At 45.0% G+C, this 22,804-nt stretch overlaps 1 protein-coding gene across 7 annotated transcripts in view; it reads right to left on the reverse strand.

Moving 5' to 3' along the window:
• NPL (N-acetylneuraminate pyruvate lyase) overlaps nt 1-19,476 on the reverse strand; it is a 37,489-nt gene extending 18,013 nt beyond the window's left edge. For 3 of the 7 annotated variants that reach the window (XR_011996365.1, XM_072733229.1, XM_072733226.1), the window contains exons 1-6: nt 18,312-18,383; nt 16,400-16,454; nt 14,193-14,278; nt 5,666-5,739; nt 3,866-3,953; nt 605-662 (exon numbers count right to left, since the gene is read on the reverse strand). Coding sequence is in view for 6 of the 7 variants with exons in the window: in XM_072733229.1 (XP_072589330.1) it covers nt 605-662; nt 3,866-3,953; nt 5,666-5,739; nt 14,193-14,260 (288 nt within the window). In the remaining variant the exon portion in view is untranslated. Of the gene's footprint in view, nt 1-604; nt 663-3,865; nt 3,954-5,665; nt 5,740-14,192; nt 14,279-16,399; nt 16,455-17,348; nt 17,467-18,311; nt 18,384-19,314 lie in introns of those variants that run through there. The other 4 variants (XM_072733231.1, XM_072733230.1, XM_072733227.1 and 1 more) reach the window with 4 other exon arrangements.
• Nucleotides 19,477-22,804: the final 3,328 nt, after the last annotated feature.

Raw genomic sequence — 22,804 nt, forward strand, 5'->3', positions numbered from 1 at the left:
TATTCAAAACTCTGCTCCAGGAGTTACCACCTTGGGCTACTCATTGTGGTTCTGTGCCTGCTTCTGGATGGGGAGTTCTGAGGTCTCACATCTCATATTCCCCAATGACAGTAACTAATATATGGCAAAAACGGTATTGAGTTTAACTTCAGCATAAAAAAGGAGCTCCTTCCCTTCTGTGGAATCAAACAAATGAACATATAAACAAACAAAAAACCAGAAACAGACTCAAACACAGAGAACACACTGGTAGCTGCCAGAGGGGAGGAGGGTAAGGCGGGAGGATGGGCAAAATAGGTGAAGGGGATGAAGAGGCACAGACTTTTTTTTTTTAAGAGGCACAAACTTTTGGTTATAAAATAAGCAAGTCACAGAGATGAAAAGTACAGCATAGAGAATGTAGTCAATAATGTTGTTAACATTGTATGGTGACAGATGGTGACTACACTTATCATGGTCAGTGCTGAGTAACACACAGAATTATCAATTCACTATGTCATTCACCTGAAATTAATAGAACACTGTATATGTTAACTGTGCTCCAATAATAAAAGAAAAAGGAGGTCCCTTGAGTGGTCTCTCTCAGATGGACCTACATACATACCAGTTCTTGTGACTCTTTCAAGCTCAGGGCTCCTACGTGAATCACTACTTGATCCAACCTGCAAAAGAGAAAACACTGTTGGATCACTTGGAAATTTACAGTAACATAGAAGGGCTGCACCACACAGGTTTGTGCTGGTTTTGGCAGTGAACTAATGTCTCACTAATCTCAATCTCAAAACTATTAAGTTCTATAATGGTCTATTTGAAATTAATCTAATAATGGATTAAAAAAAAAAAGAATGTCCAGAGAGTAAAATTTAAGGTCCAACCAAATGGAATTTTGAAACCATGAATCAATTAATCAGTATTTGAAGATATATTCTGACGAAGCATTGTTTTAGATGGTGTATTTGATGGTGATATGTGCATGGAGATTGGTATGAAATGGAGGTATTTTTGGTTAGAGATAAAAATTAAGAGGTTCTTCAAAGAGTACAGCCAGGAACAAGCCATATGAGAAATGAATTCACTGTAAAAAGCTTTTTCCTGTCTTGTAAGTCCTCGGAATTTGGCCTCTTATGAGAGGTTTCCTCTGAGACCCTAATATTCATCTTTGGGGTTGCTCCATGTGTCCCCATGGGCAGAGGCCACAGTGAGTGACACTGGTGTTCAGAATAGGATGAATAAAACGCAGCTGTGAGTCCAGTCATCCCAACGACTCTTCTGAGGGACCCTGAAAAACTCACATGCCATCCTCAAGGGATGGAAACACAACATTCTTGTTTAGGTCTCACTAGTGAGTCCCCAGTGACTCTGACTTGTCGTGCCTCAGGTGAAATGGGCCCTCACTAAGGAAGTAATGTGATTAGGGTTGCATTTTTATTCTTATTTTTAAAAAAAATATTTTATTTATTTATTCATGAGAGACACACAGAGAGAGGCAGAGACATAGGCAGAGGGAGAAGCAGGCTCCATGCAAAGAGCCCAACTCGGGACTTGATCCTGGACCCCGGGATCATGCCCTGGGCCAAAGGTAGCTGCTCAACTGCTGAGCCATCCAGGTGCCCCAGGGTTGCATTTTTAAAGATTTTATTTATTTATTTGAAAGAGAGAGAGAGAGTCAACAGAGAGGGTGGGGGAAGCAGAGGGAGAGGGAGAAGCAGACTCTAAGCTGCACAGGGAGCCCAATGACCAAAGTGTTCAGTCCCAGGACCCCGAAATCATGGCTTGAGCTGAAGGCAGACACCTAACAGACTGAGCCACCCAGGGTTATATAACCTCAGGGTTATATTTTTAAAGTATAAGACCTCTGAAAGGAGAAAGGAAGGTTGACTGCTGGACTCTTACCAGCAGCTTTTTTGCACAATCTCCTTAAACTTTTCAAACTCCTTCTCCTGGCTTAGGTTAAAACGAGCCATCCCATTCCTTCCCCCTTCCCCCTGCTGCTAAGTGCTGCTACAGAAAACCATCCTATGGCTTTCATACCAACCTGTCCTTTCCCAATTTAAGAGAACGAGGCTCCAAAAAGCCTTCCGGTCATCATGACTTACTTCCCTTCCAATTCCCCGCAGTGGCTACTTCAAATCTGGACTATTCTCAAGCTCTTGATTCCAACCCAACTCCTTGTTCCTGGTTGATGTCCTCACTTACAACACACCAGAAGTATAGACATTTCATACACAGACTGCCACACTTTTCCTCTTGTGTACCTCTATGTTTAGCCACATCCTCATTTATGCTTTCTTTCCAGGTGTCCTCTGAAGTTACTCTATCTTTGGTTTTGTTTTAACCTGCCACCCCCCAGACCTTCTCAAAGGTATAAGCTGTCTTCTCTCTCTTAAGCTCTTCTCCCATAACAATGTCTTTTCAGCAGAGAAACATGCTCAAGACTTCCCCACTTTAAAACAAACTACCCTTCTTTTAATCTTGCTTCCTCCTCCTTAACCTACCACTCCATCTCTCCTTTCCTTCACCAGAAAATGTTCTGAGAATGAGCTGTACTCATGCCCCCCCACCCCTGCACTTCTGCAGCCATCCACAGTTCACTGCACACTGCGTCTATTTCAACAACCCGACCGGCTCCATTCTCTCTGAGGTCATCAGTCACCTCAAACCAAGCGGTCTTCTCAGCCCTCCACCTGCTGACTTGCACAACATCCAACTTTTATAACAAATTTGATGATGAACACAGCATCTACTGCAAATGATTACAATGAATTCCTGTATAATACTTGCTACATGCCAGGCACTGTGTGAATCCTTGCTGCACCATTTCTAGTGCTTTTCTTAATGTTGATCCTTAACATTCCTCATTTCTCTGTCCACAGTCTTTAATCTTTTGGGGCCCACAATCTGACTGGAAATGAGCTGAAAGCCAATGCATCACCAGAAACTGTCTCTGTGGACATGCACTCAGCCTTGCATACGGTCTCAGAGTACTCGAGGTGCTCTGAAGCCCTTTAAGGATCCCCAAGGAGGTCATGGGCTTCACACTGACAATATCTGCTCTAGGCTCATTTGGCACTTACCTCTGATCTTCGCCTCCATCTAAGGCAACATCTCTCACTGCCTTCTCTCATCCCCATTTATGCTATTTATCAGAAGAATCAGTGTTACATTTCATGATCTGACATCACCATTGGATGGCAAGCAAGCTGAAGGCAGAAACATGGTTTCATCTCCCCAGTGCCAGCACAGTGCGGAACACACAACATCACAGACAACAATTTCTTTGTTTCTTGGTGAATTGAGTGTGCTTACTGAACTGATCCTGTCCTATTTGTTTACCATGGCATGAATTGAGCATTATAACAAAAATATACCATTACACTGAAGTTTAAAGGATACCAAAAGTTCCCTAAGTCTATAAAAGGAAGCACCATAAAGAGCAGGCTAAGTCATATGCACAGAGATGTAGGGAAGCAAGGGCTGAAAGAAGCATCAGGTACTCATCCCGAGAGGGGAAGGGGCAGGAGCTGTTCAGAAGGGCAAGGGGACAGCAGTCTTTCATCAGCACTCCCCCTTCTCATCCCTTCAGTTCAAGGATGAGTAACCCAGGGGATTGGCTTTGTCAATAGATAAGGGGCAGCTTCTAGCTTCTAGATAGGCCCTCTGGGAGCCAGGTGGGCCATACAGTCAGGCTGCCCTTACACCCAGAAAGGAGGGGCGCTCCTCTGCCTCAGCTCCTCGCCAAAATGCCAAGATCCTCATGCCTTGAGCCTGACCTCTGACCAGAAGGTGGGAGGCTGTGTCATCAGAAAAGAGCCATACTCTAGGCAGCTCTCTTGAAGAGTGCCTTTATCCTGGTAATGCCACTCACTTGTTCCGCCCTTTTGTCACCCACTCCTCTGCCACCCGGCGACGCTCTGAGACACTCAGGGACAGGCCTTCTCCCGTTGTGCCATTCACTGTTCCAAACAGAGAGACAGTTAGTGGGGCCAACCAATTCCTTTTGCTCCTCCAACACCAACATTGAAGTCAGACCTCCCTGCTTAAGAGGAAGGGGGGAAAGATCAGAGGATGGAATCTGGATGGGAAATGCCATGTTTCCATTTTTATCTAAAATTTTTTTTTTAAGACTTTTTTTTTTTAAATTTTCACCTTGTTCAAAGCAGCAGGCAGGTGAATTATGACTTGTAATTACAAATCTGTCCTTGCTATCAGGGACAGATAGCAAGTACTTGAATACAGACTTAGATAACTATCCTCATTTTAGGCAACCCTCTAAACACACCTCCCAGTTCTATTATTTGGCTTGAATGGCAGGAAAATCAACACCGCCCAGTACTGGGATGTCAAAGGGGCATAAGTGGGAGTTACAAGGACAGTGGTGCATACTACAGGTCTACAATGACCTCAGGTTATAGTTCTACATGATGAGCAGATTCTAGGACAATCTTGCCATGGTAATTCATAAGAAAACACCAAGGATATTAATATTTCTTGTTTAAGCATTCTTGCGTGGTTACTTATCCTCACAACAACCCTGCAAAGTACAAACGATGCTTCTCATTTACAGATGAAAAAGATGAGTTTCTGAATCACTAAATTTGAAACCAGAGCTGTGTGTTTCCAAAACTTTCCCTTCTAATACAATAATCTCTTAATGGACCACAGAAAGTATGCAAATGGCACTAGGATACATTACTGGAGCCTAATGTATATGGCAGCATTTTGGATCTCCAAATACTGAGCACTCAGCTGGGGTAGAGAAGCAAGGGTGAGAGTAGGAAAGGGTGTTTTTATCACTCTTTTGGGCTCTTGAGACACTTCAAGTATGCTCTACTAGTAGAAATGTTCCTGCTTCTTCCCTATACCCAGGGGAGATCTGTGGCCCTTTGGAGAATAAGAATCCGACCATGGCTTCCCCGACCATGGCTTGGAGTTGTAGGGGGACACCAAATGATTCTGTAATCAGATTCTGGTTTTGACATGTGCCCTGAACACCTTTTTGCAGTTTTAATCTGCCTTGATTATGACCTTGTACTTCCAGTCCTTGAGGGGCCCCTGTTGGTAGAATACTAGCTTGAAAAAAAGCTATAGTGTCCAGTTTAAGGGGTCAAGCACCCAGAACACTAGGCAAGGGGCAACTCAATCATAGGTAAGTATAGTTCTCAGTCCTAAAATGTTCAAGGTCTGATTTTTAAAATTTCTACTGTCTATGACATAAATGAGGGTAATACTGGACCTGTGACTCTTTTGTGTTCTGAATTTAGAGCCTTTCTACATTTATTGTATGAAAGGTCTGGGTGAAGACACAATAAAGCTCATTCTTAAGAGAGAGAGGTCTGGATTTTGCTATTACTCTACCATTTCTTGGCTAAGTGCCTCTAGGCACCGTAAATAATATATCTGAGCCATAAATTTTCTTCTTTAAGTTGGGATAAAAACAATACCTTATCTGTTTTGAAGGTACACCACCAAATTAGATAATCTCTTGAGGTACTTTCCAGGTCTAAAATTGATGAGTCTACAGATTCCCAAATTTTACTTAGCTTAGCTAGGCTCAATCATAACTTATGACACAAGACACTGTGACTCCCTAACTAGTAACCAGGTGACAGCTACTTTCTAAGGAGTGGACTAGAGATATGTAGAGAAATCTCTAAAGATGACTCACCAAAAATATTCTTCACTCCCTGTTCTTCCACAAGATAATCCACATACTGACCAATGACTGAAAAGTTGATTTCTCTAAAGGACATGGGAAAAAAAAGGTAAAAATAATGTATATTTAGTCTTTAGATTATTATTCAACCAATCCTCAAATCTATAAGTGGCTCTCTTTTGTTAATAGTTATTAAAAGTCCACCCAGCCGTATTATACTAAGCAAAATAAGTCAGTCAGAAAAAGACAAATACCATATAATTTCACTCCTATGTGGAGTTTAAGAAACAAAATAGATGAACAGAGGGGAAGGGAAGGAAAAGTAAAATAAGATGAAAATTGAGAGGGAAGCAAACCATAAAAGATGCTGAACTAAGGAAACAAACTGAGGGTTGTTGGAGGGGAGGTGTGTAGGGGGATGGGGTAGCTGGGTGATGGGCATTAAGGAGGGCAACTGGTGTAATGAGCATTGGGTGTTATATGCAACTGATGAATCACTAAATTCTACCCCTGAAACTAATAATATACTCTATGTTAACTAAATTGAATAATAATAAAAAAAAAGTCCACCTACCTAGTTTGTAAAATTCTTAGCTTGCTCTAAATAACCCCTGGATTTTTCCTTGTTTCCTTTTTTTTTCCTTGCTTTTTTTGAATCTAGTGATTTTTCAATCAAAATGCAGGTGAGGATGATGGGGGATGGAGAGTGAAAATCCAAAGGAAAACTGTGGCTATGGCTAGCAGGTATTAAATATCACAGAACCCACAGTTACATTGCCAAGAACAAAAAGTACTAGTTGGCTTCCATTTACATTTTGTGGATGGGGCCAGAGAATTAAGTTTCATTTCAATCTTATTAACATCTTTTTCATCTTATTGTATTCCTTGACAAACAAACAAACAAAAATCAATCTGATGCATATAAAAAACAAAAAAAAATCAAATGTAATTATCACAGGTAATAGGAACAGGAGAGATAAAAGCAAAGAATGCACAGGTGATCACTGCTCACAACATGCAAATGACAGCTGAGCCAGCCACTTGGGAAGACCTGCTTTAAAGAGAGCAGACTCCCTCCTTGATGGCTCCTGGTATTTTAACCTTGCTCTCCCTGCCCCACCTGCTCAAATGCCAAATTATGGCCTCTGTCTTGCTGAGCAGGGAGGCTCCCTGAATGCACAACAGGACCAAATTTAGGTTGTTTTCACCTAAAGGGAGGATGGGCAAGTTATCTGCCTAGATAATCTATCTCAACACCCTCACTTAGGTGGGCTTGACCTGCGCAACTTGAAATGTCTACGCCTCAGACATTCCTGACCATTTGGAACTGGCTCCTGGCTGCTTCCACCAGCCCATCACCACTTGGGATAAGCTCTGAGATGCAGGAACCATCAGCAGCAGCTTTGTTTGCATATGAACTCAGATTTTTGACCAATAATGTCCATCCTGCTAATGCAAGCAACCAGGAAAGAGCTCCCAATCACACTTCCAAATCACAGGTTGGAAACTGGAAATAAACCTAGTGGGCAACAGCCTGCATTAGAATCACAGATTTCAATATGGTGGCTCCTGTACACTTTCACTGAAACGTTGACACCTCCTCAATGCTATTCCAGCCTGTGTACTCAAGATCATCTAGAGTAGGCTTGGCTTCTTCACCAAGGAGGAGCCTGTAGAGCTTCAGATGGTCAAGGGCTGGTAGGTAATTGTACTCACTTTGATGTGTGTTTTTTTGGTTTGATCTAATGTTTCTTTGGAAAGGGAAGTGAGAGAGCTTGTTTCCATTTTCAGAAATACTTAAGGAGAGAAACTGTTTCTGTTAGGGGGTGTATGTGTATATCTCCAAATTGGACTCTAATCTCAGTTAGGGACCCATTCTGTGAGTAGGCCTCTAATGGCCTGTCTAGTACATGGGCTCAGCACTCTACCTGGCTCCACTGAAACAATCATTGCTGCTGTCACTACTCCCTCATGACAAAACCCAGAAATACCTCACACCCTCAGCAAAGTTCATCTCTCTCTTACTATGAGGATGATCTTGTAAATTGTTTATGCACACCCTCCAGGCTAGAGCAAGGACCTCGTGAAGGTAGGCACTGTGCCATTTATACCTTACAATCCCTAGTCTGCACCTGGCAGAGTGTGGAAGCTCAATGATGATGAAACTCTCATGATCTCTGCCTTAAAAGCAGCTTATCCCCACACCTGCAGGTTACACTTAAACTTCACTATTAACTGAAGAAAGGAGATGGCACAGTATACAAATAACTACAATATTGATGAATATATATTGAAGGCTATGACTGAGTTAAAAAGTGTACAGCGGTTCAGATGAGGGATGAATCATCCCAATTAGGGAGGCTGCTCCTTGAAGGTGGATCTGGAATAAAGAGGATGAAATCCTGTGCTCTTTCTTCCCTCTGATGTTCTTCGGTTGCTATCTGGCCCTGTGCTGGTGTCCTTCTCTTTCTAGGGAGATAGCTACACCCTTAGGCAGATCTAAGCCAGTTTCTTCTCCTTCCTCAGTGAACTCCACACTATTTTATGGCTTCAGTGGGTAGTGCTTACATCTACATTGACCCCGTCCTCCTATGCCTTTAGGCTTTGCTGGATGACAGCTGTAATTTCCCTTGGGTTAGGGGTGCTAATTTGGGTGATACATTATCTATCCCTTCAAGAAGGCAGTTGGTTGCTTCTTATAGAACGTCCCTAGCCTACAGGAGTGACACTAATAATAGAATCTCTGGGCAGTGATAGAGTCACGCAAAAATGTCCTTGGATGGATAGTCTTTTGGAACTACCAAATCCTTAGAGAAAGAAAGGTTGTAAAGAGATGTTTTGACTTTATGTTTTGACTTCTATGTTTTGACTAAATATGTTTTGACTTCTATGATGTTAAAAATTGGTTTTCTTGTTTTTAAAAAAAAAATGAAAGCCAGAAGATCTAACGAGGACAGGCCTACATTACTATGCAGCACCAAATGGCTGGGAAAAGCAGTGGCTGTCCCCTTTGGAGGCACAGAAGCTTCCCAGACCACCTCAGGGATTTCAGATCTCTGCCTGACGAGAGGTCCAAGTTTGCAGCCTTTCGTGTTGTTGCTCAGTGGCTACAGTCACCAGTGAGCCCAGGGAAATCACGTAGAGCTGTTTCCATAGCTGTCACCAAAGTACCCCAACAGCAGGACCAGGGTGGGAGCGGGATGATAATTCTCTCTGGGTACTTAGCTCCCTTTCCTGTTTTCTCACTGTAATCTACCTCTCCGTGGTATGTCGGTTTATGTTTATTGCTGCAGGCACTGTATCAGGTATTTGGAAGTCACTAGAGATAAGGCAAGCAGTAAGACCAGATTATTCTCCTCCCTGCTGGATGGCCACTTGGGGCTCACTGCTCATAGGAGTGAGAAGTGGCACAAGCCAGTTCATTTCCAAAGGCAGGACTGGCTTTCCATGGCAATGTCTCTACCTTTGTGAGCCCCAAGAACACACTAAGTACTGCCACCTCGACCGAGTAACCCAGAACCAAATCCCATGCTTGCTGAAGTCACTCCCCTACTTAATTCTGATTTAGGATCTTAATTTCAGTTCCCAGGAGTTCGGATTCCTTGCCGTAGGTCCACGATTTTTTTTTTAATAAAAATACTTAACTTTTTTCATATTATAGAAGCTATGCGGTTTATTTTTGAAAGTACATACAATAAAAAAGGAGGGGAAAACCCACTCATTATCTCCTTGGAGATGATTACTCTTATTACATTTGACATTTTTCTATTCACCAGTACAAAATACAGTATTTTCTTAAATAAGTATGGTCATACTGTACAAAGTATTGTAATATTTTTCACTTAGCATGTGGAGTATTTTCTCACAACTTCAGATCTTCTGTTCCTCTACTGGCTACACAGCATTCCATCGTATAAACAAACAGAATTAATTTAGTGAATCCTCTACCCTTGGACATTTAGTTTACTTCCAAACTATGTAAGAGGAGAGAATGTTTATCCAATTATTTTTGACACAAATCGACGCCCTGAGTAGAAACAGTCTGAAATAGCATGTAGGCTGTATCTTTTCTCTTAGGGTAGAAGGGTAATAGAATTTTTCTAAAGTGGCTTTTCAGAGAAAAGTCTCTATTGCTATTCATTTCCTCTCCTGGTATATGACATAAAGTGAAAGACTTTCATTTTGAGAATACAGAATCACCAGGCAGGTCTTTCCATAACTGGCATACTTGTCAAAAAATCTGATGTCCTTTTTTTTTTTTTCTTTTTTTTGCCTTTTACATATAACTCTCAGCCTTCAAAATCAGATGAGTTATGTGTGCTTTAGGCATAATAACTACTTGGCTACTTTAAAACTCCTTTGGTGGAGAAGTATTCAGAAACCACAGCTGCCCTGGCTTGCCAGAAAACATTCTGTTCTGGGAATCTGGGTCATGTAGTCTCCCAACACAGTGAAAAAGACAATACACAACTCCGACTCCAGTGGTCCAGGCCCTTTCTGACGGGGGTAACCGGTCTGTTTTTACTAAAGGGTGTTGTGAGGATTCCCATGGTGAAGCCAAAGGCATTTGAGGAAGAAAACAACTTTCTTCCTAACATTGCAGCCAATCTGAAATGGACTTTCTGTTTTAACAACTGCACCTGCTCCATGGGAAGAAGTGACTTCTTGAGACAACTAAAGGAAGCAAACATCTTCTACTCTAGTGTAGAAAGACGAGAATTGAGATAGGTAGAGAAAGACCTTTCTCTCCAGCTATATGGCGAGGTGCAGCATGTTAATGTTTAGGATCTTGGTCTCATCAACTGCAGAAACAGAAGTTGTGTTTCTCTCTCAGAGTTGTTATGAAGAGTAAATCAGAATATGGACATTAAAATGCCGGCATGACTGACACATAATAGTAGTTAGCCAATCAGTGTTAGCTTTTTTTCCTCATGAAATAACAAAATTTACCATTCACTGTGCTAGATGCTAAAGATAACAAAGATAAATAATAAACATGTTCAGTCCTTGTATATTGCTTGGTACTCAAAAAATATCTGTGGAATAAAGTGAAGCAGCTCAATGCTTGTTGGGAGAGACAGGCATGTAACAAACAGTTATTATAGTAGTTGTCATAAATAATTCTGATGTAATGTGAAAAGGCATGCACAGGCTGCTGTGGGATCACAGGGGAAGGACTCTCTAACTCTTTATTGGAAATGGGGAAGCACCAGCAGAGGATGGTTTTGATGGATAAGTAGAAGTGTTCATGTGTGGTAGAGAGAGGAGAGGATGATGGGAGAAAAAGGCAGAGGAGACAGAATGTGTAAAGGCACAGAGAGAAGAAAGAACACAAAGTGTTTGGGGAAACAAATGTAGCAGGAGAAGTATCCTGGGCAGTCTGGGCTTTAATTTTAGATCAGTTCATCTCAGACTTTATGGTGCTAAAGGGACAGTTAAAATGCACATTCTGATTCAGTGGTATGTAGTAGGGCCTGAAATTCTGGTTTTCTAGCAAGTTCCTATGTGACGTAGAGCAAATAGTCCATGGACCATATGATGAGTAGTAAGCCTGAGACAAAAAGGAGTCAGCAGAGATTCTTAACACCAGAGGCTACCCTCTCTGAATTCAAATGGGCCTTGGAGATGATACGGCCGAACCCTTTACTTTGACAGAGAACTTTTCTTTTAACAGGTGACAAGGCCTCCCCAGAGTCAGACAGCTAGTTGATGGTAAAGTTGGAGCTCAAGAACCCAGATACTCTAACTAAAACCCATTTAACTACGTTCTTCCTGCCAACTTCTCCACTTTAAACATCAACTTATATTCAGATTTGAATCTGAGTATTTCTTAGAATTATAAAGAAAAAAGGACGCAGGGCAACAGCTCTTGTTCAGCCATTCTTAATCATGGAGACTGTGGCCTACGTTATGAGCCAGGTTAGGAAAACACCCCTGATGGCAGGTCACCAGCCAGAATTTCCAGTTATTCGATTCCATTGGACCCTTCTTTCCAGAAACATGTCAGAAGTTCACACTTCCCTGCGGGCAAGGAGGCAAATGCCGACCTGCTCTTGGTGGCTGCTCCAATCTTGTTTTGTACCCACAGTAATGTTTGGATGGAGCAGATGGTGGGAGAAAGGGGAGCTAATATAGCTTACAAGCCTACTACATGCCATGTACTGACATACGTTTTAATTTAATTTAATTCTTAAGACCCTCGCAAAAAAAAAAAATGCATTCTTATTTTGATCTCACACATCAGGAAAGTGAAGGTCCTAGAACGTCCTGGGAGGGAAAAGAATTGATGAAAAAAGAAGAAACAGAGAAATAGAGGAAGCAGGGCCAGAGGTCTTGGGGGATAGAGAAGGATCCAGAAAAGCAGAGTCATTTATCTCCATACACAGGGTCTGGCGTCCTCTGGAAAATACCAGAATAGGGAGGAAGAACACACCAACACATTGAGTCCCACATGTACAAATGAGACTGTTTGAGAAGTGTCTTCTAGGCTGAGGGGTCTGATTAAAAAAGTTACAGCAGCATCAACCAGATGTAGTGCTGGGAGCCTGCAAACAGAATCCTTCTCAATAACAGGAAGTGAATCCTGCCTGCCCATGCAATCACATGATTTATCTATTTTATTGGCCTCACAAGTGGCTAGCACATCCACAAAGAGCTGACTTCAGCCTTTCCTCGGAACTTACGGAGATGGAGAAGCAACAGAAAAGAAATTGGTATGAATCACTGAGTAATCTAAATGCTATCTCAGCATGAATTTGATTTAGATCTAGTCAGGATGGGATTTTTCATGAAATTGAGAAGCTGGAAGTCTTGAACTCCAGTGATCTAAGGGTAAACTGTGATTCGGCCAACTTGGAATGAGAATACTAAGTCCTAAGAAACTTCAATATTTTATTTTATTTATTTATTTTTTTTATAGATTTTTATTTTTATTTTTTTTCAAATTTTTTTTTTATTTTATTTATTTATGATAGGCACACAGTGAGAGAGAGAGAGAGAGAGGCAGAGACACAGGCAGAGGGAGAAGCAGGCTCCATGCACCGGGAGCCTGACGTGGGATTCGATCCCGAGTCTCCAGGATCGCGCCCTGGGCCAAAGGCAGGCGCCAAACCGCTGCGCCACCCAGGGATCCCGAAACTTCAATATTTTAAAGGGGTAGGGTAGGGGCACCTGGGTGGCTCAGTTGTTTGTCTGCCTTTGGCTTAGGTTATGATCCCAAGGTTCTGGGATGGAGCCCTGAGTTGGGCTCCCTGCTTAGCAGGAAGCCTGTTTTTCCCCTCTCCCAGCCACTCCCCCTGCTTGTGCTCTCTGTCAAATAAATAAACAAAATGTTTTATTTATTTATTTATTTTTAAATTATTTAATTTATTTATTCATGAGAGAGAGAAGCAGAGACATAGGCAGAGGGAAAAGCAGGCTCCATGCAGGGAGCCTGATGTGGGACTTGATCCCGGGACCCCAGGATCATGCCCTGGGACGAAGGTAGGCGTTAAACCACTGAGCTACCCAGGGATCCCCTAAACAAAATATTTTAAAAAATAAAGGAGTAGGGTAAAGGTTTGCAAATTCAGCAACAGAAGACCAAACTAACTAAAAGCTTTTCTTAAAGATACTTTAAGTGCCACACCTTCCTTTTATTCCCATCTGATGCCACAATAATGGTTCAAAGGAACCTACTGACCTAAGTGCATCCTGACCCTGTGCAGAGCACCATTATGTGGATTATCTCGCTTTGACGCTCAGAACTCCACCATGCAGGTTATCATTATATTTTAAAAAGAAAGAAACCAGAGGCTTAAAGAAGCTAGAATTCTGTTTTGGCAGACTGAGCCCCCTAACATGTCAAATGTATTTAGATAAATCCCCTTATGTTCATGCAATGTCCAGAGGGGCTATACACAGCGTGTGGACACCCATGGCACATGACCGTTAGCTGACAGTACAAGCAAAGGACTGCCATAACATTCGCCTGGGAGTTAAGTGCTTGTTTGGATAATGAGTTCTCAGCAATCATCTGTTGCTACCTCTCACTCCTGCAGGCCCCCAACATTTAACCCATGTGGAAATGAGACTGTAAATATACTAAGGGGTCCATCCTGCAGTTAACTTTCCCAATTTCCTCAGGGTAGGACATTTTCATCACATCTGTGAATAGCCTGAAGTGGAATCATGCAGCTACCTAGGGACAGGATCTAGAGGGGCCCGGGCCAGGGCTTTGGAGCAAATTCTGCTAAAATGAGATTCTCCTCATTCAACTCCACTGGCCTTATTTGGGAAAGTCAGGGCAAATCCAAAACGAATTTCTTTTGTGGAGCTACCGACACTGGGAGAAAGGCAAGATCCTATTTCACCTTCTTTCTTTCTGTAGTTTGTGATATAGAGACCTCTTCTCTGACTTGGGATTAGAGACAGTACAGAGAGGATGACAGAAATAGCTACCTGGCAACAGTACCACAGAGATCTAAGTGACTGCTGTTAGAACTTCTGTCCATTTTGGTGGAGGGAGAACAGACCCCCTTAGGTCCCAAATGATAGTTACCCATGCTCAGTCATTGGTGTGATGGTTGCAGCAACAAGACCTTGAAGCTTCTTCTTCGGGGAGGCCATTGAGCTGCTGAAAAAAGTCTGCAAAACATACAGTGCAATTCCTCTCCTTCTTCAAGGAATGTCAATTAATGATAAAACTCCCAGGCAAAGTCCATTCCCAGTTTAGAACTATGAAGAATGCTTATACGTACACAAACACTCAGAGCAAACGAACAGAATGTAAAATGTAGAGCTTAATTCTGCAGAGGAGGAGACTATTTTTAAAGACAAGAGAAGCGGGGAGACGAGAAGGGAGCAGTGTGCTGGGAGAGAACTATCAGAAAGGCCTCCCACTTTATACAGGTGATTCAGGCAGTCTAAAACCTTGAGGAGCAGGGGTAAGTAAAAGCAGACTCAAGAAGGAACATGAATCTAACTCAGGGAGGTCAAATACATAAAGAAACTATTACTTAAATTATAATATAGTCAGGAGAAAAAGGAAATCCCTTTTTCTGTATCTTCATTCTTTTAAGCAATGATCTCACCTAAATCCAGCGCTTACAAGTTTTAAGGGCTTCAGTGTGATCTGCTTCACTATCTTCAGATTTCCCTTTCATATTCTAATTTTGACCAGTTCTGCCCTGTTTTCCTGCCTCTAGTAAACCATGTAAATTCCATCAGAAGTGTTTATGCACCTCTCAACCCACTAGACCAAGCTCCCAAGGACAGGGAATACATTTCATTTGTCTTTGCTTTTCCTGTGCTGAGTTACCTGCTGGACACCTTATGTTCAATTAAAAAGTGATGAATAGGGGATCCCTGGGTGGTGCAGTGGTTTAGCGCCTGCCTTTGGCCCAGGGCGCGATCCTGGAGACCTGGGATCGAGTCCCACATCAGGCTCCCGGTGCTTGGAGCCTGCTTCTCCCTCTGCCTGTGTTTCTGCCTCTCTCTCTCTCTCTCTCTCTGTGCGACTATCATAAATAAATAAATAAAAATAAAAAAAAAGTGATGAATATGTGAGTAACTGAGTGAGGTGTTTAAACTGTAGCTGGATGATGACTTCCACACACAGGGAGATCTGCTGAGAGACTCAACCTGACTCTACTCATTTGGGGCAAAAGGGATCTCTCACCATCTGGCAGACAGTACACCTGTCTAAACTTGTGGAAGAAAGTCTAGAGGTTGTTGAAAACAGGCAATGAGAGGCAACAGAATATCATAGCTAATAGCTTCAATTCCACAGGCTGACCGCTAGTTCAGTTATCATCTTTGCCATTTACCAGTTATAGAAGTGCATTATTTTTTGAGCTGTAAGACATAAAAATTCAAAGCCACAAATGCAAAGTCTAACAACTACAGAAGAAAATACAATCAGATAGTATTTCGTGACAATTAAACAAAAGATGGTTGGCTTAAAGCAAGCTCAGTGATGCCTATATGTAATGGACAAGATGGGGTATATCACAGTTCTGAAGTCACTGGCACATTTAAAATCCCAGTGCCTACTATACTTAAATTTGACCTACATAATGCAGTGATTACAAACTATTTCATTTTGTTTGCTCTTTATAACTGTTCATCTCATCTCTCTAAACGGGAATATAAATTTATGGAGTACAAAGATCATATCTTCTACTCTTTCTATATCCCCCAAGAGTTCTGGCTTGGGAGAGCCCTTAAAATCTGAAACAGGACAAAACAAGGAAAAAGACATGAAAGGGCACAGGATGGCAAAATGTACTGCTTTTGTAGAAAACCAACAAGATACTTCCCCTTATAGGTATGTGCCTAGCCAAACTTGCTCCTGAAATTAAGCCCAAATCCTTCAAGTAGCTTTGCTCTGTACAAAAGGGCAATAAAGGGGCACCTTATCTGATATATGGGATACTAGGATTTCTCGGATTTTTCCTAGTTTGAAGATGAAACTAAAATCCTGTTAGAGGTTTTGAGAGATAAATGGGAGTCCACCAGGAAAACACAAGGCCATGACACAGGCCCTGTCCATCCCAGAGGAATGTCTGTGCATTAACTGAGATGGATGCTATGCCTGCTGCAAATCCTCACCCAGCACTCCTACAAGCATCTGTACTCTAGATACCTCAAAGTGAACCTGCCAACCTGTCCCCTCAGATTTCTTCCTTTGTTCCTTACAGTGGAGGGGTTGGAGCACTAGCTCTGGAGTCAAACGTCATGGGTTTGCATCCTGGCTCCACCACTTACCAGCGGGGTGCCCCTGGAACTGTTATTCACCTTCTCTGTGCTTTCGTTTTCACTCCTGTAAATAACAGTAGTCATAGTTCATAGGTTGTTGAAATTAAATGAATTAATTCTTATAGAGTGATTTAACAAGAGAGCCAGGCACATAGTAAGTACAACTATGAAGTTTTGTCAGATGGCTACAGGATGTTAGCAAGGATCGTTTGTTTTTTACCAGGGCCTTCTTTCCTGCCATTTCAGCTTTACTGGTACTGCTTCTCCGACTCTCACTACTCTGGTCCATCCAGGGACTAAGTCGTTTCAGTGTTCTTCTCTTCCTTCCCTACAATCCTTCCCTCCCCCACCCCTTACTGCCCCTCTCAGAATTTACCCTTTGTTACTTCTTATCTAGACCAACAAGCACAACCTCAGGAACAAGGGGCCCAAAGGGACTCAAGAAGGCTCAAGTGATAAGACTCTCAAGAGCCAGGTTCATTGCTAAAAGTCTCTTGATTCAAACACTACCAGGCTGTTCACACTAGACTTCTGTATTCTGAGCTTTCAGCTGCATCCATTTCATATTTAGGGCAATGGCATTGACATTCTTAGGACTGTCAGAAGCTTGGATGGGTAGTTTTATATCTGCTTTTGATCAAAAGAAATAAAATCAAGTGCATGTACATGCAGTGTGGTTAAAAAATTTCAGAAACATAGAGCCTGTGGGGGTGTGGGGTCAGAATTGGGAATGATTGTTCTAATCCCCACTCTCCTCCATCAATCCACACAGACTGCCCGGCTAATCTCCTGGCAGCACAGACATTTCTGGTCCTGCCTTTGCCCTGCTCAGAAAGGCCAATAACTTCCCCCGTGGCTCCTGTAGGAGAAATAACCAAACTCTCTAGTCTAGGTCTCTGTATAGATCTCTTCATGCCGGAATGCACCTGCTCAACTGATCGCAGTTGCTCCTCCCTACCTTGTCTGGCCTGCTTCTTTTCTCCTGAAGCGCTCTCATCAGGAATGACATCTCCCACTTGAGGCCCTCGAGGCCAGCCAACTTTTAAAACTCACCGGAAAGCTAGCAAACATTCCCTGATCTGCCAAGATAATTTCTTATTCCTCAAACACTTGCTTTTCCTTAAAAACTGCATCAGTTATTAGGCTCTTCTACAAGATAAGCCACCAGGGGGCAGGAACAGCTTCAAAAATCTATCTTTTTGCACAGAGCCATACACTAAATGAGCAAAATTTGCTGATTCTGTGAACACTGAAACTCCAGGAAGAGAAGGGGGAAAAGGTCACAACAACGGTAACAGATAATGGTTGCTATTTTGTAAGTTTGAATTTTAAATAAACTAGGTAATGCCAAGCTTTAGTATTCTTTATAGTGTGTATCGGAAGCAAATAGAATGTTCTCCAGCCTAAGGCTTGACGTGAATTTTGTATGTTAACACTGAAACGCTGGGAAGGGGCTATTACTCTCGAAATCTTGTACCTCTACTCACAGAAGACACTAAGTACAAAGAATTCAAGTTGCCTAAGTCAAATCTTCTTAAAACGACACAGTTAAAAATATAAAAGTCTCTTGGGGGAAAAGGATGCGGTTCTGGGTATGGTGTATGACTCGAAAACTACATGGAAAGGAAACAGAAAATGGAGAAACTAACGAAACAAACACAGAAAGAAAACCCAGAAATACAAGCAAGTTCCCACGGACAGAAGGGGTTTCGCTCCACCGCTGCCTCGGGGCACTTAGAGCGAAGGAGCCCTCGAGAAAGCCCCCGGGCCGGGAAGCCTCCGGGCGGGAGAGCCCCGCGTCCAGCCGCTCTGCCCTCGCCTCCTCCGGCCCTTCTCGCCCCCTCCCAGCCCCGAGTCCCGTCCCGCGTCCCTCGGCCCCAGCCTCCCGGGGGCTGGCTCTCTGCGGTCCCGCCGCGCTCACCCGCCGCGCGCCCGTCCGCCGCTGCCCGCCGCGCCTCTCCCCGCGCCGCCGCGAGCCGCCCGCCGCGCCCCTCCCCTCCCCTCCCCGCCGCCGCCCCGCTGCGCCCCCTGCCGCCCAGCTGCGCCCCTGCCCCCGCCCCGCCGCGCCTCTCCCCTCCCCTCCCCGCCGCCGCCCAGCTGCGCCCCTCCCCTCCCCGCCGCGCCCCTCCCCTCCCCGCCGCCGCTGCGCCCCCTGCCGCCCCCCTGCCCCTGGCGCCGCCCCGCTGCGCCTCTTCCCCGCCACCGCGAGCCGCCCGCCGCGCCCCTCCACTCCCCTCCCCGCTGCGCCCCTTGCCGCCCAGCTGCGCCCCTGCCCCCGCCCCGCCGCGCCCCTCCCCTCCCCGCCGCCGCTGCGCCCCCTGCCGCCCCCCTACCCCTGGCGCCGCCCCGCTGCGCCTCTTCCCCGCCACCGCGAGCCGCCCTGCCGCGCCCCTGCCCCCGCCCCGCCCCCTGCCGCCCCCTGCCGCCCCCTGCCCCCGCCGCCCCCTGCCGCCCCCTGCCCCCGCCGCCACGCCGCGCCCCTGCCTCCTCCCCGCTACGCCCCCTGCCGCCCCTCTGCCCCCGGCTCCGCCCCGCTGCCCCTCTCTTCCCCGACACCGCGAGCCGCCCTGCCACGCCCCTGCCCCGCTGCGCCCCCTGCCGCCCCGCTGTGCCCCTGCCCCCGCCCCACTGCGCCCCCTGCCGCCCCACACCAGGTGCCCCCGCGGCCCCGCTGTGCCCCTGCTCCCGCTGCCGCCCCGCTGCGCCCCCTGCCGCCCCGCTGTGCCCCCCTGCCGCCCCGCTGTGCCCCTGTCCCCGCCCCGCCGCGCCCCCCGCCGCCCCGCACCACGTGCCCCCACGCCGGGCCGGGGTCTGCAGGGCCCGCGGCTGTACTCTCAGCGCGGCCCCGAGACCCTGCGCACGCGCGCGGCTTCCCTTCCCTCCGCTCCTTGGACGGCCGGGGCGAGGCCCGGGGCTGCGAGCACCTGAGCGGGCTCCGCGGTTCCCGCCGCGTGGGGCCGCGCGCCCGGATTCCGGAGGCAAACTGCCTCTTGGTCCGCTGCTCAGCGGGTCCTCCCGCGGGCGGTGCCCCCGGGCTCCCTTTCGCCTTAGCTCCTCCCCGGGGCCCCGCAGCAGCCGGCCGGGCCGACCTCGGCTGAGGGCCTTGGACGGCTGCTGCTCCGGAGCTCGCGGAGCGCCCTGCGGCCGGGCCCAGCCCCGCCTGCTCTCAAGCTCAGAGCCGGGACGGGGATGAGAAGCGGATTAGCTCCTAAAGCGGTAGCTTTCCGGAATATTCTGGAGAACAGTTGAAGGAGTTTTGAAAGGGAGGAGTCGTTCTAGACAAAAATTACTCCTCTACTTGCAGGAGTGTCCAGAGTTTATTTTCTAATATCGTGTGCTTATTGCTAATAAATCAGAAACACAGCCATAAACAAGGCCTCAGCTCCCTCTTGCTGAGGTGAATTAACCTCAATTTTCCGTAAAAGGCAGTACCGATGCTTGATTTCACTTAGCAAAAATAAATTTCCCAAAGGTCCTTCTAGTTTGCAACGTGCTTTAAAATCCAGTAGAGAAGTTCTTTCATTGCACACAGCTCCAGAAATTAATTCATTTATCAATTCATAAAACAATCGTTTGTGGTGCGTACTAGTCTTTAAGTTCATATTTTACAGTTGGGGAAGCACCATCCCGTTCAGAGATTTAGAGAGTTTAAAGTGATTTGCCAAAGGCCAGCGTGCCTGCGAGTAGTTGAGTGGTATTTGGATTCCAGTAGTCTGAGAGATGATACTTTCTTTTTTAAATGAATTTTATGTATTTATTCGTGAGAGAGAGAGAGAGGCAGAGACACAGGCAGAGGGAGAAGCAGGCTTCGTGCAGGGAGCCCGATGCGGGACTCGATCCCAAGACATCAGACTCACACCCTGAACCAAAGGCAGACGCTCAACTGCTGAGCTACCCGGGTGTCCCGAGATGATACTTTGAACCACTACTCTTATGTTATCCTGCAAAAAAGGAAAGAAAAAGGCCTAGGTGTATCTGTTTGTCTTGTAAGGTTGATAAGAATATTATATCCTACTGGGAAAAGGTTAGTAATTTTTTTTTCAAAGTCACACCTTAATGCACGCAAAATTAAATATTTCAGTACCCCAAAGGTATAGGACGTTCGGCTGAATTTTGTCAACCACTAAACCAGTACGCTAAATGAATAAACTACTGTTTAAATAAATACAGTAGTACAAAGCACTGCCTTCTAGTAATGTGTTGGGAGTTTGCTAAGAAACAGATGCTAAAATGGGATTTGGTGTGCAGGAAATATATTGGGAGGAGGGACCCAGAGAAGGCAGGGAGAGCCTTGATTGCCATGCAGGGCTGACACCTGTGGAAGAAGCTATGGAAACAAGAGGGTGGAGAAGGACGAATTTCACTGGAATGAGGGAAGCATTGCATCAGAGCCTCCACTGTCTGCCCTTAAGAAACTCACAGCTTTTCCAATGAATTGTAGGGAAAACATTGGTCTTTAAGAATATGTATGCCTGTGCAAAGATATGAAACAGGGAGGGGAAGACCTTAATCTGGGCAGAGAGGTGAGTGTGTGGGTATGTGTGTATGTTTGTGTATGTTGAGGCAGTGGAGTCTTTTTGAAAAGTCTTTCTGGTGGAGGTGACGCCTGAGCTGTGCTGTCTTAGACAAGGAGTAGGCCTTAGAAGAAGGGAGAGGCAACAACAAAAGGCTCACTACTGGCCAGAAGTCCTCTAACACTTGTCTGATAAGTGGCATGGGCCCTGGGACCTTTCTTCTGTGGTTATACAGTATTGTCTAATCATTAATTTTCACGCTTTTATTTCTTGCCCCCTAATTCCACTACGAGGTGGTCAAGGCAGGTGCTATGTCTTGTTTCTTTGTTTTTCCACGGTGCAGAATGCGGTGCTTATCTACCTACAGGCCTAGAGAGTGGGATTTAGGGACATTTACTCCCTTCAACTCTCCTTTGTTTTTTAAAAAATATGTTGAGGTTCCACATCATATTGTGTTTGTTATAATTCAAGTTTGAAACTCAGTGATGTGAGGAAAAGAGCTTGGGGGATACATGTTCCATCCTGGGAGCCGGCAGTGTAGCCCTATTGCAGCCTCCTGAACTGACAGGGGGGAGAAGGTGGTTCCCTAGGAGGGTTCCCCCTCACCTTCGTGTAATGATGCTGAAATGTTTGAGTACCAATTCTAGTGTACGGAGGGTACTCCCCATGCTAAGAAGGAACAGTTCTCTGACACCAGCTGGGTGTCCTCCAATTTAAGTCAATTCCGATACTATCTACTCAGAGATAGCATCAGATTCCACAGATTAAGGGTTCAGTCCTACAAGTATGCCCTCCCCACCCCACCCCTACTTCAGATGCCACATCAGACCCAGGCTCTTACCTATGCTTCCGACCCCCTGGCCCTAAACCAGAGGTTCCCATGACCCCTTCTTTGATTAATTTGCTACACCAGCTCACAGAACTCAAAGAAACATTTTACTTACTAGATCACTGGCTTTTATTTATTTATTTAAAATATTTTATTTATTTATTAATTCATGAGAGATACAGAGAGAGAGGCAGAGACATAGGCAGAGGGAGAAACAGGGATGTGGGACTCAATCCTGGGACCGCAGGATCACACCCTGAGTCAAAGACAGGCGCTCAACCGCCACCCAGGCGTCGCCATCACTGGCTTTTATATAAGGATCTGATTTGGGAATAGCCAGGTCGGGGAGATTCCTGGGGCAGGGATAGGGAAAGGGCTCATAGTTTCCATGTTTTCTCTGAGTACGAGTTCACCACTCTCTGAGAATCTCCATATTCACCAACTGGAAGCCCTCTGAAAGCCCTCCTTTTTGGGTTTTTATGGAGGCTTCATCACATAGGCATGATTGAATCACTGGCTATTGGTGATTAATTCAACTTTGGAGAAGGTTGGGGGTGGAACTGAAAGTTTCAACCTTCTAATCACAAGGTTGGTTCTCCTGGCAACCAGCCCCCATCCTAAGGTGCTTTTCCAAAGTCACCTTATTAACATAACAAAAGACATTTATTGCTCTCATCTCTTAGAAAATGCCAAGAGTTTTAGGAGCTCTGTGCTGGAAATGGAAGACCAAATACACATTTTAAAAAAAATTATAAATCACAATATGACAGTTGTCCTTACCAGAAAAGAGGAAACGGATTGTAGACAGCCAGAATATTGCTACACTGGGGAACACTCACGAAGGAAGGAGAACATAATTTGGATCTTGGAAGTGTTGCAATCCATTGGTGGGCCTGAAAAAGTCCAGAGGTGAGCAAGAAGAGTCCTTTGCATTCCTTGTAAAGACATATAATCAAGTCATAGGTAGGAGAATTACTCCTGGAAATTCTGATTGTGTGGGCATGTCGATGGGGCTGATGGAAAAGCCGAAGTTTATTTTACATCAAAGTCCAGAGATATTTAGAGCAGGGA

The sequence above is a fragment of the Vulpes vulpes genome, chromosome 13 (genome assembly GCF_048418805.1).
Source record: "Vulpes vulpes isolate BD-2025 chromosome 13, VulVul3, whole genome shotgun sequence".
In the NCBI taxonomy this organism is placed as follows: Eukaryota; Metazoa; Chordata; class Mammalia; order Carnivora; family Canidae; genus Vulpes; species Vulpes vulpes.